Source organism: Blennius ocellaris, assembly GCF_963422515.1.
Source record: "Blennius ocellaris genome assembly, chromosome: 6".
In the NCBI taxonomy this organism is placed as follows: Eukaryota; Metazoa; Chordata; class Actinopteri; order Blenniiformes; family Blenniidae; genus Blennius; species Blennius ocellaris.
In genome coordinates this window covers 9,256,307-9,274,509 of record NC_137655.1, presented here as the reverse complement: position 1 = coordinate 9,274,509, position 18,203 = coordinate 9,256,307, and the positions used below count along the sequence as shown (strand labels likewise).

The window sequence follows — 18,203 nt, the reverse complement described above, 5'->3', positions numbered from 1 at the left end:
TTCCCAAGTCATAATATGACAGTCAGTGCTTCAGGTTCTCTCTTCTGCTCATCCACGTCTCCCTTCTCCTCCAGGTCTGTCTGGCTTAGCCCTCTGTGGCCACACGTCTTTGTCTTCTGTTTACGCGGACTCCTTTACATTCACCTACCTTCTTCCTGTCCTTTGCTCTTTGCTTGTCCTGCAGAATACAGATGAACATTTCACTCCTTAGTCGTCTGCTCTTTCCTTGTGAAACTGAGAAAACTGTCGGTTAGTCGTGTCTGTACAGATTTCCCCCCAAAATTGCACAAAACGCAACTTTAACAGGCTTGTCAAGTAGCAAAAGATTTCATCTTTGCATTGTCTGATAAAACAATCCCCAGTGAAACGATGCTTAATCTTTAGTATTGCATACTGTTCAGCTTCCTCTTGCTCATGGTGACTGACTTGAGTGTGCTCAGTATTCACAGGGTCTCTGGTTTGGTGCCCTCTCTGTGACTTTGGTTGCTAAACCACAACAAATCTCTCAAAGTGAGGTTGATTACCCAAGAGTTTTGTCTCCTCATATATTTCTTTTTATGTTCACAAAGTAGGTGATCCCAATGCAGATGGGTTTCTTTTCCACAATCGGAAATGCCAGAAACAACAAAGACATGATTGAAAAGGAGCTTGCTTTAATTTCTAAAAGGTCAGGCATGCACCTTACTCAGAAGAAACTCAATATTGCTCCTATAAATCAGTATAGATTCACATTTCATGTTTCTCGTCCCCCAAATATGTTTCATATCTACGTGTTGAAAACCAGTTTGCTTCAGCATCACACAACTGCCCAAAAACAATTAAAATTGTGACCTAATCACAGTCTGGATAGGTTTAGGCATCAAAAGCAGTGTGGTTATTTTTGGGGGGAATAAAGTCCATGGTTTGACTTAGTCACTGTGTGCTTTCATGAGGGAAACACTTTCCTGGAGTACATTTCAGTGGTTTACCTCCTCATAGGTATCTGCAACTCATTACTTGAAGAACCATTTTTATTTGCAAAAAAAAAACCAAGATCGGTTTGCACTAGTCATTTATTCTTGTTATGTTCTTTTTATATGTGTGCACTGCCAGCTGAGAGCTCTCCATCTTTACTTTCTTCACTGCATCTTTAATATTAATCGATAGCTATTTTCCTCGTCAATTCTTTTCCTTAATTCATTCATTTATTCATTCATTGAAATATTACTTTTGAGATGATTCTGTCTTACACAGAGTTGAAGAAGATATTTTGAATCTACACTAAAAAAATACTGCTTATTAAGTTTTGTATATTTATTCAAGAGTCAGTTCCTCTTTCTTTCTTTTGATGCTGTTACCTGTTTACTGACATTGTTCCCTTGTTGATTGTTCCCAAACTGCTGGTAGACAATGTCTGTCCTCATTACATATACAACTAAACTTAACATGTAAAAAGAGGACTTACAAGAGAAACTTTGTCATTTCTCAACTGTTATGGTAAATTTACAGTGTTTGTTTTTTTTAGGGGTTTTTTTGTTTCTGGTTTTTTTTTTTTTAATTATTATTATTATTGTTTTACCTGTCTGACCACCCCACATTTTCAATATTACTAGCTGGAACAAGTTATTTTTAGTCTTGTAAAACTCTGTGGCCCACCATCAAAGGCAATGGCCAGGTTGAGTCTACCTGCCTATATTTAACTGCTTTGCCTCTTCTGAGGTTGTCAAAATTAGATTGATTTGCCCATGTCAATAAAAACTATATTCAAACACTTCGTAGAATCGAGAGAAGACCGCACTTCCTGCTTCATTCACAGTGACTGTGTTTGCCACTGTTTGGCTTCACTGTAACATTTTGGCAAATCAGAGATTACACAGGTAGTCCTCAGTCTTTCTTAGATGTAATAATGGAGAGATGATGGGCTCCAAAGAAATAGGTTTGACAACCTCTGGTGTCCATCATGGAAGAAGGTAAAGTTTCACTGATGGTGGAGTACTCGCACTTCGGTTTGGGGTAAGCAAATTATTCTTTATGAAATAACAATCTGAAGTCATCTTGGCTAGCAAAGAAGTTTCCCAACTGTCAGGTACCCATTCCTCCAACAAATGGTTGTTAGTTTTTGCAAATGGGGCTGAAGGTTTGAATGTTATGTCTATGTATGTTGGTGTGGCCCCTTTATCCTGGTTAATAATACCCTTACTTAGCCTTTGACCCCGTCTTCTAAGTGTTTGGTGGGAACTGATGGCGTGTCATGTGACTTTGAGAGGTCAGAAGTCAACAGAGGTTTTGGAGTCACGCACTCACACACACAAACGTTCGAGCAACGCAAACCCATTGACAGCTGAAACAACAGCATGCCATCACCAACACACACACACACACACACACACACACACACACACACATGCAGAGAGAGAGTGTGTGTAACCACTTAACAATAAGAAGGAAAACAGCTTAGTGTCTTATTGGGCTTCTCCTTATAAAAGAGAGAAGGGCTTCCTTTGCGGCTTCAGGCGTTGCCCTTAATGACTTGGCTCTATTGCGTTAAGTTTATTTTTACTCACTGTTAATACAGTTCCAGATGCCAAACACTGTACCTGTGCGCGTGCTCACGCAACAGCTCAGCCCAGGCTTTTTTCTCCAAACAAAGACAGCTGCCAGTCACTCAAAGTCTTCTCTTCGAGTGAGACGCATCAGTGCGAGAAAGATTTCAAGCTATATGTTTCTGTTGCACATCTGTATGAACTCATCTTATTACCAAAAAAACTGCACCAACTAGTGGCCTGACATGCATCTGTATTGTTTTCAGCATTTCAGACGTTCTCATCTACAGATACAGATATTGTTTTCAAAATGTTGCTGTGTCATCATGAAATTTCTCTAAAAAAAAGATAAACAATGCAGTTTCCAGTCAATCATCATGTAAACAGGGTCTTGTTCTTTTGTAAACACACTTTAAACATCAAAAATATGATAAAGTGGATAGTTTGATTCGGTTTTGAACAGTGAACAGCAGTCACATAACATACTTTTGGTTTGTCAGCTTGTGGTATAAAGCCAAACATAATTGCTGAGAACAGAAGACGTTTTGCCTTCAGTTTAATCCTAGAGATTTTATGTCAGTGTGTTTCAGTAGGATTAAATTATACTGGCCTCTGGAAAAAATCAGTACACTGAAAAAAAAATATGATAGTGTATCGATTTCTCGCAACCGCTGAAGGAATTTTCAACAGATAGTTGGATTCATCTCCTGGTGTCAAACGTTTTTCGATTCAGCCATCGGCTGCTTGTTAGTCAGATGTGTTCTTAGTGGTCATGTGGTTTGGCTTGACTTTGTGTCTCACTGGCTTCTTTGATGAGGGCAGCTGGTTTCCTCTGAGTTGCACAAAACGTGGAGCTGTTGGATCTTTTTGGGAGGCTGGGATAAAAGTGGTGATCTCACAAGATATTCATGCTGTGGTATTTTTCTTAGTATTATTTTCCTAAACTTTTTTTTTTTAAATTATAACAGGCTGTATAGTTTTCAATATTACAAAAGATTTAACGATTGAAATCTCTCCCCTTATGTGGAATTAATTGCCAGAGTCATCTAATTACATATCAGTTATATTAAACTACTTCACCTGTGTCAAAGACATCATATATTTTTGTGTTTTTTTTTTCTTTTTTCTCCCACACCTGGCACATTTTCCTTTTAGTTGAATTTTTTTTTGCAGGATTTTAAATACAACAGTACTACACAAAAACAACAAACATTGGGTATTCTAAATTGCTGGTGCATGACATAGTGTGCACTGAGTTCATTAAAACCGCAGCGGACAGCAATGACAGTTTGACAAAAAAACACAAAAATGAAAAAGTATGCCATAGGAATGGGCAAACAAAACATGTCATGGCTCAAGTTGTACCTTTTTTGAAAATGTTCTATCTCCATGGAATGGGAGAAGCTTTTCTGAAACACTGCTACTGCGCATATGGACCACGACCGCAGCAAATAGTTATTCTGCACATGTGCGAGTAGGTGGACAACAACAAACATGGCGGTCTCCAGAGTGTCATGACTCCCAGTCCATATTTTCCTTGGACTTGGTAGTTTTAAAGTTGAGTGAGCCATAATAGCAATCCAACTTTGTCATCTGTCAATATGAATGTCCGTTTACTCACCATTGTTAGCAGCAATGTGAGTGCTCAAAACCTCAAATATTAAGCCAAATGAGATAAATCAACAGTCACAATGTCATCTTAAAGAAAAGTTTGTGGCATGTTGCTGGTATGTCTACAAGTTAGCACCACTTTAGAACGAGAGTCCAGCAAAAAGCTCCCATAGGATATGGTAACACAAAAACAGCGTAATCTCTTGGCTAATTCAAAGTGGTTTACTTTAATATAAGAGATTTAGCCTCTGAATGACTTGAACTGCAAAAAGAACATCACAAAGAACCATCAGATTACAATCTGAATCAGCATATTAAAATGCACAGGACCGACTGAAGGGACTCAACACTTCTGCCCAATTTACACCAGAAACCTGACCTAAATGTTCAATTACACGACCCATCTAAAATTCACATTGAGCTTTACCAACGACTCTATCCCAGTAATCTTCATCGTTGATACGTCACAGGGATTCTAGTTTCCAATCTCTTTATTATTCATTTAGACTAATTTAGTTTTTGATAGCAAAAACTAAATAAATTGTATGATTACACAAGGTGACAAACCATTCACTCTTCTCAATTTCAGGTAGCATTTGATTGCATAATTTACAATAAATTCACAGCACTGTGGGGTTTAATACGAGTAAATGTGATGCTATATTTTATCTCTTTGCATTCCTCCAACAAACAGACATTGCCTTTTTTTCCCCTCTTGCTCAGATAGATAATAAGATATTTCTCCGCCTTTCATTATTTTCCACTTAAGCCTTTATTGCCTCGTTGTTTGGACTGTGCGTGAGTGTGACTAAAGCTTCATAATGAAGTATGGCATTAGGAAAATTAAACAAAGTTAAACTTATTTTAACTCCAGGAGCGTTACATCACAGCAGCTACTTTTTCACCAAATGACATTACAACTGCAGTCGCGGAACGATTTTAGTCTATTAATCTGTTTTATTACCACACTGTCAAAATAACAGCGCTCCCATTGACAAAAGAATCAGATGGAGCCGAATGCAAACTGACTTGATGAAGTGCTCACCCAACTTCAAATCTAAAATCGCTTTTTAAGTGGATACTGACACGAGGTGGGTGAAGATTCAGCTCCATAAGGACTCATAAAGAAATAAGTGAATTAAAGCTGTAGTTCATTTCCTCTTCCCTCTTTCACTCACTCTGAATATTAGTCTTTGTCTCACACCGTAGCGCTCCCGTAATTTTCTTCCCTCACCTTGCATGACCCTCCCCCTTCTCATTCGGGACTTGTGATTATGAAGCGGTGCTGTTTGTGGTGGAGCGTTTGGTGGTATTGATACAATCCATCTGCAATGTGGCTCCTTTAAGGTGTCTCTTACGTTTTCTGTGGCGCTCTGAGTGACGCCGGGCTGATAGATGGCTGTGTTTGCCTTAATGAATATAACAGCTGTATGCAGCCCCTCTAGAAAGAGCAAGTAAAAGTATGTGTGTTTATGAGAGAGAGGGGCAGGTGCAGGACATATAACTAGTCCTTGTTTCCTCTGAAATCCATCAGAAATCTCTTAAATACCAGGGAATTAGGAAGGCTCACATTACTCTCAATTACTGTCAGACCGGTGGAGAAGCCCTTCCAATTATCCTCAGGAATATCTGACCTGCGTGCTGTGAAAGCCCCGTCGACATAGCTCACGGCATTAAGGAAGTCATCCCTAAACAGGTATTATAGAGCTGCGTTTCACATCAAACCGACTTCTCAATCGCGTTTCTGTTCTGCTCGGGGTGTTTTCAATTTCTTTTTTCAATTTTTTTTAATTTTGGTTTGATGACTCTCTCAATTATGTTGAACTAGCTGTTGCATGTGCCAGAAAACTGCACTCATTCATTACATCTGTTTCTCTCATTCTATCTTTCCCTTCGTCTCTTTGAGCACACACACACACACACACACACACACACACACACACACACACACACACACACACACACACACACACACACACACACACACACACACACACACACACACACACACACACACACACACACACTACCAGCCTCCTCATTTGGTCTTAACTTCACTCCAACTGTGTGCCAATTTGCCTCCTCCAGACTGCATGGGGTGTGGGGGAGGAGAGTGGGTGGGTGGGTGGGGGGGGGGGGGGTGATTAGGAACTAGTGCTGCATTTAACATTCAAGCAGTGTGTGTGTGTGTGTGTGTGTGTGTGTGTGTGTGTGTGTGTGTGTGTGTGTGTGTGTGTGTGTGTGTGTGTGTGTGTTTATGCAAAAGGTTCCCTCTCTGTCTGCACGAGTTCAGACACTGTGTGTGTGTGTGTGTGTGTGTGTGTGTGTGTGTGTGTGTGTGTGTGTGTGTGTGTGTGTGTGTGTGTGTGTGTGTGTGTGTGTGTGTGTGTGTGTGTGTGTGTGTGTGTGTGTGTGTGTGTGTGTGTGTGTGTGTGTGTGTGTGTGTGTGTGTGTCAGTAATGGGTTCTTTCCACATTACTCGGTAATCCCCAGCTGCTGTGCAGTGCTGACTTGGTTCCTGGAGGGAGAATTCCAAACTTGCCACCGGATTTACAGTGGATTCCCCGCAGATTACCACTGGATACTAGTGCAACTCCCAATATGGAAACTCTTATAACCCGCCAGGACTGCAGTGATTATTCTCATCATCGATTAGTTTGTCAACATTATTTGCTAAATGAAAGGGTTAATCTTGGAGTCGGTAAAATGCATAAACCAAGCAGATTGTACAAGATATCTATTTATCCACCATGGAAACACAGCCGTTTACAACTACATAAATTCAGTGACACTTGATAATAAAGAATTTCAATGTCTTTCACAGGTAGAACATGTTTACCGCGCACAGGAAAACCCTCGAGCCTGAACTTGACTGAGGAATATTTTAGCTTTAAGGCTCAGCCACCACACCAATGTGTGGTCAGAAATAACCTAGTTTGATCATCATTAGGGGAAACAATGAAGACTGTGCAATGATTGCCTCTGCTATGTTCTTAGCTTCACACCTCACTTACCGCCTGCCAGCAATCTAACCATGTCGCAGGCAATAAATAAACACAAGTGCATTGGTCAGAGCTGTCTCTTTTCTTCACCTATGCTTCCTTTGAGATATACATCTCTTTTATAATGGAGCATTATATTATCCGCAGCCCTGTCAGGACCAGAAAGTACTATAATCCACTAAAGAGAGTTGAATTCCTTGTTGCTTAATCACTTTCCTTTTCTTCAACCTTTTATTCCTGTCCTGTCGCCACTGACAGGATTTGTCCTGTCGTATCGCCATAACTCCAAGACCATAAACAATATGTCTAGTGAAAAATCTATCCGAAAACTGTGGACTTCCTCAGTGTGCGACAAGATTCCAAAACTTGTCCGACATCATCTTATTGGTTCTATCAAAAACACACGTTATTATTGAAGAACTGCCAGATAGTAGAAAGTAAAAGATATTGTGGCCGAGAAGTCCAGAAGCGCTCAGTCATTCACTCACTGCAACATGTTTCATCAATTCTACAGCCATAAAAACTAAATAAATCCAGATGTCATAGTCATAAGAACATTTGCTCCTTTTCCATGCATAACCTTAGATTAACTAAAAAAATATCCAAACACACATGTAAATCTTACAAATGTCATTTTTAACACCCTCCATCTTGTTTTTATCTCCCTCGCCCCTTCACATTCTCTCCACTCTCCCTCTTATCTGTCTCCTCCACTCCTCCGTGCCCTCTTCACCTCCCCATCACCTCTCCACTGCTCCTATCTCTGCCTCTGTGATTATCGTGTCCAGAGGGGGCCAGACGCTAAGTGACAGATTGACTGACTGATACGGGTGCAGGTATACAGTTGCAGCGTTGGATATCCAGCCCTGCAGATCGGCTGGCATGCAGACTCGTCGTCATAAAACGTCTAAAACGATAAATAGAGAGAGACAGAGATAGACTTGGACAGTCAGGGCAGCTGGCTGCTCTACGCGTTGGTCGGCTTTTCCTGCAGAAGAGCTGATATCAAGGTTATCAAAAAAAAAAAAAAAAATAGAGAGACATGAGAAACACAGAGCTGATCTGCTGTTCCAGGGTGATGTGCAGAAGACAGCTGACAGAGAAGCAGCAATATCATGTGAGTGTCTGTGCGCTCACACGCTTAACCATGGACATGGAGCCATGAGGGGCAGAAGCAGACATCCCAAACATGACGGGCATGCAGTTAGTTAGAGACTTTCCGCTGCTGGCCACCCAAATTGACACACGCAGGCGTCAGCGTGGAGACCACCAGCACTCTGCATGCCTGCGCGCTCTGTGCAAGTATTTATGTCCACATCTCTGTTTGAATTAGTTTGTCTGCTCGTGTGGACGTTAGCGTCACAGCAAAGCAATCGCCCGACTGACTGCAGGCCGCGCATATTTATGCATGTACATGAACGTGCGGGGAAAAAAAAAAAAAAAATACAGTTGTGACCAGAAAAGAAATGAGACAGGAGCTAATCAGTGTAAAATGTTTAAAGCGAGGAAGACTATGAAAAGAAAATGTTGGAGGATGGAGGAGACAGAAAGACGGACAGATAAAATATAATACCTCGTAATGTTTGCTATTTGGACGACACATGTTTGTGTACTTGCTCTCCACTGGGCACAAGACATCGATATCTATTAACAGGACTCGATTGGATTACCACAACTCTGTGTGTGTGCGTGTATGTGTGTGCATCACTTATATTCTGTTGCTATGTGATCTTTGGCCGGGACAAACTGTATGTGTGTGTGCATACCTCTAGTATGCAACACATAGTTTTCAGCAGGTTGTCATCAATAAATGAGCCTCAGTCAACAGATTTACCAGAGAAACTGGCAGTGACTGTGACGGTGTTTTAAGATGAGCTGGTCGTTTCGCAATTTTCAACACAAAAAGATTGTCCCAGCAAACAAGGAGAAGAAACTCTTTACGTGGCATTCAAAGTGCCAGCAGTTGGCTGATTGTGTGTTTTACTGTGAGTGGTTTCAGGCTGAGCGGGAGATTAAAGCTGTTTTTCCGTTCTGATGTCATGCAGCTCAATCATGTTTCCTCATTGTCTTTTTCATTGGTGCACACATTTGCTGCCACTAATTCTGCGAGGACAATAAACACATGCTGATAGCTTTTGGTGCTGTCTAACCATAATATGAATATAGTCGTATTCTGCCAAATATAGTTTGTAGTGAGCAGTAAACTTTTAATAAACGTGTAACTGAAATGGCATTCATGAGCCAACTTTTCTGCTTTTTGACCAGACAATGACTGTACTGTAGTTTCATTATTGACCAGTTAAACGAGTCGCATTACTATTAATGTCATGCAGCTGTTTGCCTGTACTCCACCCTCTGGCAGCCTCTAAAATTAGTTCACCATATTAAGGCAGAGCCATGGAAGGGTTAATCAACAGAAAAGCCAGTAAAGGCACCAGACTTATCTCTGTTTTCATCTAATAACGCCACAATACATTTCTTCTCTTTTTCCAGACGAGGTCCTCTGGACCCAGTAGAATACCCCATGCAGCCATGGCCGGGTCACTACCCCGGACCGCCCCAGGCCCAGCAGGGATACCCTCAGTCCCCATCCTACCCCAACTCTCAGCCTGGCCCACCATACTCCAGCTACCCTGGTGGACAGCCATACCCACGTCCAGTTGACCCCAGAGGAGGTGACCCCGGCTACTACCCTCACCCAAGGTAAATGCATGCAAGAAAGCCGACCTTTACACCCTAACGCCATATTGAGTGTGTTGCCAACATGGATGCTCAGCATCTCAAAACTGTTAATAATATATTTGAATCTATCAGGGCATGTTAGGGTAAATAATTAAGTATCACTATCCTACAGGAGAAAAAAAATGTATGGCAGCTACTCACTGTCTCCACAAACTTGCTATATCTGGCTAAATTACGCTAAAGCTGGTTTAGTGTTATAACACTGCAATCACAACCTGTCAGTCAATCTGCATGCAGGTAATCACTGTCAAGCTTCAAATGCAATGATTAATGATGGAGAGAAGGAGCGGGGCTCAACCTCATGGAACATAGAAACCCTCGAGCCCTGACGCCGACGATGATGCCCCTCATCCCGTGTTGTTACACAGTAGTGTTCTGTCAACGTTTCTCTCTTCATGCTTGGAGAATGTTTTCTTCTTGTGGTAGTTTCTCATTCTTTGACCAAACTTTTTCATTTCCCGGTCCCAGTTCCCAGCAGAGGGGGCCACTGCGGCAGGATGTGCCCCCCTCGCCCACCCCTCCACTTCGTGGTCTGCGGTACGACACTATGACCCGTGGAACTGGGGGCGCAGGCTACAGGTAGAGCCAATTTGTGGACGAATTCAACTCCAGGTACTTTCTTTTTCTTCGAAATACTCTTTTATACCTTAAAAGCTATATTTTCATATGAATACAGTGCTAAAATGAACCATTTCTGTGTGTGTCTTACTCCAACTGAAGCCTTTTGGAGCATAATTCTACAATAGTACTCAAAATAACCCTGAACATTTAAAAATGTGTTTTCTTGCAGGCAACATGTGGAGCTCAGCTCTGACCAGTACGGACAAACTGGTGTGAGCAAGACCGCAAACCCAACACCAAACCAACCCAAGACAGAAGAATGCCACGACTGCAGCTGTATAGACAAATAAGATCCAGAGAAGGGAAAAAAAAGGAGCAGAATATTACAGCTTCATACTTTACTGCTCTGAACACTTGGGTGAAACACAGTTGAAATCACCATCATTATCACACTATATGTGCTGAAGGATACGGTAATACACAGACAAGCCAGGTAACGCAGGTTAATTACAGAGCGGCCGTCGGTGTGACACAGACCGCCACGCTGTTTGAAGTAGTTTAAATTGCTTTGAAATCTGCCACCGTTTAAAATTAGCAGAGTTTTGAACCTTCCCACCGTACTCTGATTTAATCGGCTCCTTCCTGAATCAGTCGGAGCCACAAAGGTAATTGGATCCATTAGAACCAGACTGCTGCATGCATACAATTCACATGTAATCCAGCTGCTACACAAATGAGCCAAAAAGTCGACGCGTGTGTGTTCATTCATCTGGATACATAACCTTCCAGATAATAAAACCAAATTCATTCCGGAGATTGAAGCAGTCAGTTCATGGCATATTTACGGTATATCAGACAAAGTGCTCACTCTGAGGTTGTCCTAACTTTACAGATAGGGAGAACGCCACTATACCAAACTTTGTGAAAGACTGATGAATCACATGTTTTCTGTAGCCAGTGAATTTTCACTGTATGAATCATCTCTTTGTGTAATGATATGTTTCAATAGAAAGGGCTAAGTTTGCCTTTTGTTTTCATCCAAACCGCTTCTTTCAGTTCGACTCCTTTGTTTACTCCAGAAACTCCACCTGGCTGCTGGTTTTACAGCACACGCGAGAGACCCTTCTTCTTTAGTTTATATGTACAACCCCATGCTAAATCTTTGCTCGATATCCACTCGCATACATACCAGGGCATATCAGCAGTGCTGGATTTGCATTTATCTTTAGAACTTGACATTATATTAATTACACTGACTTGAATGCATCATAAACCTCTTGAGATTTCATCTTGACAACCATCTATAGTTACTCCATGTGGGTGACGTGTGTTTGTAGATGAATTTCACAGTATTTTATAACCACTCCATTGTAAGAGGTTCAGTTCAGAGATGAGGGAAAAAACACAAAGCGAGAACATTTCCTGACTTACCTGATTTTAACTCATTTATTTTGACTGGACGTATGACTGATATTATTTAGGCCCTTCTCTGATCATCCGATCCATTGATTTCACTCGACCTCCGAAGGTGTCAGCTGGTCCTTTAGTGAGGGGTGTTTACTCCATTCCCCATTTTTCCTTCCTTAACCACTTTGGACGGCTACTGATAACGCCCCACAATTCTGAAAATGCTTCACTCATCCAGACATCGCAATTTGTCTTCTTGCCAAATTTCCTTACATTTGCCCATCTCTTCTTGATAGGAAAAGGATAAAAATGCATCCCACATGTGCATTGATCAAGCCACGATTTGCATTCTTCGCCCCAAATGTGTGTGGTCATAATGATGTGGCGAATCTCCAGACTTTAAAATGTACCATTAAGTGCATGCAGTCGTCTTGCAGCGTGTGAAGGAGGATCTTTTCTGATGATGTGATCACTGATTGCAGAGCTCTCAGCGTTTCAGCAGTTTGTAATGGCGCCGATCAATTCAACTCCTTTGTAAACCATCGGTTCGGTGTGAGGAAGAGGAAGCTCAGCAAATTCAATGTTGATCGACTATTTCAATCCACAAGTTTAGGAGGTGTTTTGCTTTGTTTTGTTTTTTTTGTTTTTTTATTGCAGCTGAAGTCCTGTGGACATTGTCGTGAATGAAGTTTGAGTGAACGTAAAGCAAAAAGAATGTAAAATGTTCTGTTTCATTTCTTGGAGGAATCAGAAGTTTAACAGGAAAAGGGACGGAAGGATTAAAGGATGTTTATTTGTCATTTTATTGCTACAACAACATTTTTCATAACGAATTAATTAAATCGAGGAAGAATCTAGCAATTTGTGCAAATACATTTAATGGGTATAGAAAGTGGGAAAGGAGGGATGAAAATAAAGAAAGTAAGGAAGAGATATTGGAGGGATATGATGAAATAAATAGTTGAATGCGGTGTAAAAACTCCAAAGCCTGTGTACTTCATGGAGAGGGTTGAAGGAGCTGGGTTGTATTGACTGAATGTAGTAACCTTGGATGTTATTCACAAATAGTTGCCTTTTCATGCTCATCACCTTGCAACACTTAAGTCACACTTTCACTTTTAGCACAGAAGGTATGATTAATAACACACAATTTTAAGACTGTGGCCCGCTGGTCAGCTCAGCCATTATAATATGAAGAACTGACACCAAAATATTCCACGTACCTTCGGATCGCCCAGTTCTCTGCTCGGTACCAACATCACAGCAGCTTGTGAACACTTGATAACTGCAGAATGTCATTTGTTCACTGCTTTGCTCCATCAGCATGAATGCTTAACAGCTGTGTGCAGTGCATATATTAGATATAGTACCATATTGTGTGGTTAAAGACTTTGTGCTTATGTGCAGATCAGAGTATTTTTTTTTTCACATTTAATACAGAAAACAAGCAAGGCTCTAAGGATCCATAGAGCTTTAGTTGCCAATGTAGTCCTCTAATAATTATCACTTCAATTGGTATACAATGCATCCAATGCAGCTGATAAGATTATCATAAATAACAGTCTGAGGAATGTATGGACCTAAGTGCACCAGTTATGAAATAATAAACACTGTATATAATGATAACAGGAGAGCATGGTTTTAAACCACCATGATCGTTTCCTCATGTGTGTCCCCAATGACTAATATGATATTACTGATAATCATCTGTTCTGTCGAGCAGAAATGTGGGAATCTGCAGCTGGTGGGTGATTAGATTACCTAAAGGTCACTTTTATTCCTCGAGATAGTCGTCGTTACCTGTGTATTACAGTGTGAAAACATGGAAACCTAGAGAGAGATTCTCCTCCCTGGGTCACGTGAATCATTTTGGTGTTGTGTTGCTCTTCAATAAAACATACTCACACTCCTTTAAGGCAGATCAAACAGAACCAGGAGGTTGACGAGTGTGTGTGTTTGTGCGTCTGTGAGCCGGGCCACTGCCTGATGAGAGCTTTACATGAATTAGTATTTCTGTTACTCAACTGTTAACCAGCGTACTCTTAACAAGCATTATTTTATTTTTTTTAATATCTTGTTTTTAATTAAAGTTGATGTTGTTAGAGCCACAGGTCATTTGATTGTTCTTACCATGATGTCACTTTTTGCTCAAAAAAATGTTTTTTACGAATTCAATTTACTCCAAAAATGGTCCCATAAGCAAGTTTTAACTTTAGCTAGTATGTTGGCCGGAGCATGGCTAATATAGCAATCATCTTGTGTGGGAAAAAATAATAATAACTATTCATTTTCAGCAGGACGTTATGAGTTGCACAAGTCAAAGGTACTCACTGAAATGTTTTAAATATAGGGTGTTGGTACTCACGGTTCTCATACAAATAAAAATAAAAACATATGAAAGAACCACTTACATAGTCCCTGTTGAAGAAATACGGCCATTTTTTTATTACACCATATTGAAAAACAAATCAATTTCAAATGTAACAATTGCTATTGTTGTTTTTCTGCATTTTATATTTATGTATATAACATTTTTTTTGCATTAAAATACACGTTCTGAAACCAATTTTGCCAATGGTGTCCTGCTTTTATTGTAAAAAGATGTAAAAACATTTGCCAGTCTTTAAGTTACAATGCATGGCCAGCACATCTGCTAAGGTTAATTAAATATGAGTCAGGAGAAATTATTTCCCTTATGTCCCCCATACCCTGCAAGGTGAATCATTAACATTGCCAACCCAATTTAGTCCATCATTTAAGCAGCTGATAAATTGTACCTTTGTGATAAGAGATAGATGTTGGCCCCAAATTAACGTAGGACTAATTATCAATTAGAAAAAGAAGATGAGGAACACTGATTGTGGCAGAAAGTTTTCTTAGTTTTTTCTGGCATAATGCCATCGCCCTGCTAAGTCACATCCCTGGGCTTAATAAGCATTTAGTCACAGTGTGTGGCTTGAGGTGCTTTCCTTATTTGTCAGACACTATTGGTGCAGGGCTCGGGCTGCAATCAGAGAAGTTAGCAGTAATGAGACACACGGGCCAAGGAAACGTTTTATCAGTCAAGGCCTAATTAGCATATCCCAGACCTCGTGGCCAATGGGGAGAAGGAGAGGAAGTAATTAAATTCTCCTGAGTCACTGCCAAGGTTCAATATGGATCTGCAAAGTGTGTCTTTGTACATTTCTGTGTGTGCGCCCTTGTTTTACTCTCTTTGTGAGGTCCAAACTGAGAGCCCACTGCACTCGCGGGGTGAAACTCGCAAATAGAACTGGTTTAAGGTGAAAGCACTATGTTGATGAGTGGGCTTTACAATTAATGTTGTAGAAGTATGTGTGTATGTCTGTGTGTGTGTGTGCGTGGGTGCGTGCGTGCGTGTGTGTTTTATTGCCTTTCTAGGGGTGAAAACCAGAGATTGACTTGAGGGTTGAGGCTACCTTGCAGAGACAAAATTGCCTCACGAAGGTAAGTGCTTGCGTGCGTGTGTGTATGTGTTTGTTAACTCCATAACGTAACTCATTGTGTTATGGGTTGATTAAAAGAAGATACAGGGGTTAGCAAGGTTGTTGTGGTTAAGATTATTGAAAGTCTTCAGTAAATTCAATATACTGTGAAATGATGGAACCACAACTTAAGGTGTGTTTGTATTCTTTAAGCACAGTGCACTTCAGCTTACCTGTACAATGTTCACCATTAGTCTGAGAGCAAAGAGTTTTAGTTTAGTTGTTTGTGATTGTTAACAGTAGTGGATAATATTTGAGAACGTTTTACATTAATGGAAGTGTGTTTTCAGCAATACATGGTTTGATTATCATGTCCTTATCTTATTTGAAGATACAATCAGAGATTGCATATTTTTGTCAAAAGAAGATCAGTTTTTGAACTTTTCCTGTTCTGTGTTGAGGATGTTATGTGCAGTTTATACCACCAGAACCATGTAGGTTTACATTTATCTTGGTAATGAACTTGGCCGATCAGATATTAATGTGATGGAACCCTGAAGACTACGTTGGACTCAAATCCAGATAGCGAGGAAATCCGTAGCCAACAAGGTCCGGGACCAGTTCAGAGTGACCTGGTTCGTCCCACTCTGAATCCTGATCTCTGCTCAGACGCCCCTGATTGGATTACTTGTGGCCTTATGCTGGTAAATTCTGGTGACTAATGTTGTGTTTTACTGACTGTCAAACAGCCAGACTGTATGAAATAGTCATTGACTGACTGGGTGTGTAATTGCCCCGACCCTCTTTCCAAAGGCAGGTTTGGCACGCTGTAATTATTAGCAGTTATTATTAGTAGTTTTAATAAGCACTGTAAACCATTGTAATTAGGATTTCCCATTATGAGAGGTTGCCAGCTTGTGTGTGTGTGTGTGTGTGTGTGTGTGTGTGTGTGTGTGTGTGTGTGTGTGTGTGTGTGTGTGTGTGTGTGTGTGTGTGTGTGTGTGTGTGTGTGTGTGTGTGTGTGTGTGTGTGTGTGTGTGTGTGCGAGCGCGCGCTTGGCAAGGTATTGTTCAGTCAGAGTTGTTATTGGCAGCCTGGCAGCTGTTTTTTGTTCCCTTGACTTCTGATTGTTCTCTGCGTACACACTGGGCTTCGAGGCCATCCTCCAAACTGCCAGACATCGAAAAATCCTCATTAATTATCATCACCACACGATCCGGCGTTCTCCGTACCCGTGGACTCATGAGTCAAACTTGACAAGAACAGATCACATCACGATTGTGGTGTTATTTAATGCAAATGCACTGCCGTCTTTGTGCATCTGAACTTTGGCGAGTCTAAAGTTTAGCTCAACGTCGGTCGGAACTGATGCTGCACTTCAATTTCTGTACAAAATCAGCATTGATATTCAGAAGTGATAACACAAGGGCAACTGTCAGGTTTCCATTTAGTCATCAGTTTTCAGCATCCCTTTCAGCACTTTTGTACAGTCCAGTCGAATATTAGACAAACTGATCTGATCGACTTTAACAACTTTAAGCTATCACCAAAACAGTTGTTTTTTGTTGTTGTTGTTCTTATTAACTGAACTTACCTGCTAGGTTTGTCGCCTATTATTCCTGGTAACACATCAGGTCCTCACAGGACTCAGAAACAATCACTCAGACACACACATGCCTGTTTAGTTTTTTTTATTCTCTGAGGATTTCAGAACACGTCCAAAGGAAACGCATTGGTCCAAAGGAGAACCGCTCAGACACGAACACACTCAGCCTCAACTCTGCTTTTGCTTGTAATCATGTCATCACATTTGCTGCCCAATCAACTTGTGCATTGATATAAAGTCAGCACATGTGATGTGACAGAGAAGAGGAGAGGACAGCTTTCACCACAGTGAGGTGCCTTTAAATAGAAAAGCCTCCACACCCCCAGGGAGCAATATAGTCATTACAACAGTGACAGATCTCTAAGTTGTTTGTGTCTTTGCCTCATCAGGAGGCCTAGAAGGTCCTCAAGCTGTCCCGTCGACATCCTATTAGACAGATTCAGTGCATGCACGCTCCCACAGATAAGGACACACTTTCCATTGGGGTTAAGTACAATACATTGTTATTTTACCAAAAGCAATTGAGCTTTTATTCCAGGATAAGGAAGTAAAACTCTGGATTTTTTTTTCTCTACACAGTGGACTGTCTATATGGACAAGATTCATCACGTAATGTTGTTGTTTATTATTCTTTATTGATTGTGGAGAAATGATTTTAGTCCCATATCTCTCATCTATTCAGACCATTTATTTCCAAGTTCATGGTCCAGGGAACTTTTTTTTAAATGCTTTCTTTTTCTCTCTGTTGATGCCACAAAACTGTTTTCCATGAGTAAACATGTCCTCTTCTTCTTTTTTAGACCTCTCTTCTTGTGTGTATGAATCCCTTTGAAAAGAGGAAGCAGCTTTATCTTCACTGTGGGAATATGTGGACAAGCCACTGATCACATCCAAGAGAGCCGAGGTTAACTGCTGGTTACTCTGTGTGTGTGTGTGTGTGTGTGTGTGTGTGTGTGTGTGTGTGTGTGTGTGTGTGTGTGTGTGTGTGTGTGTGTGTGTGTGTGTGTGTGTGTGTGTGTGCGTGCGTGCGTGCGTGCGTGCGTGCGTGCGTGCGTGCGTGCGTGCGTGCGTGCGTGCGTGCGTGCGTGCGTGCGTGCGTGCGTGCGTGCGTGTCCTCAGAGTGACATCCCGACAGGGTCACGGACAGTGTATTAAGGACACTGAGTGCGTCCTATTAAGTGTCTGTGTGTAAAAATTACATTTCCTCTGTCCCTTGTGCACAGTAATGACTTGTGGTAAACTCCTCTGGCAGCTGTTTCCCCTCTTCCCAATCTCCCTACCCCCATCCCACATCCCCCCCTACCAACAC

The 18,203-nt window shown here is 41.1% G+C and overlaps 1 protein-coding gene across 4 annotated transcripts in view; it reads left to right on the top strand.

The window, feature by feature from the left end:
• Positions 1 to 12,645, top strand: part of pard3bb (par-3 family cell polarity regulator beta b) — a 218,989-nt gene extending 206,344 nt beyond the window's left edge. For all 4 annotated transcript variants that reach the window (XM_080497881.1, XM_080497880.1, XM_080497882.1 and 1 more), the window contains 3 exons: positions 9,629 to 9,838; positions 10,346 to 10,489; positions 10,668 to 12,645. In XM_080497881.1, coding sequence (XP_080354007.1) covers positions 9,629 to 9,838; positions 10,346 to 10,460 — 325 coding nt within the window. In that variant the 3' untranslated portion in view covers positions 10,461 to 10,489; positions 10,668 to 12,645. The remainder of the gene's footprint in view (positions 1 to 9,628; positions 9,839 to 10,345; positions 10,490 to 10,667) is intronic.
• The last annotated feature ends 5,558 nt before the right edge of the window (positions 12,646 to 18,203 follow it).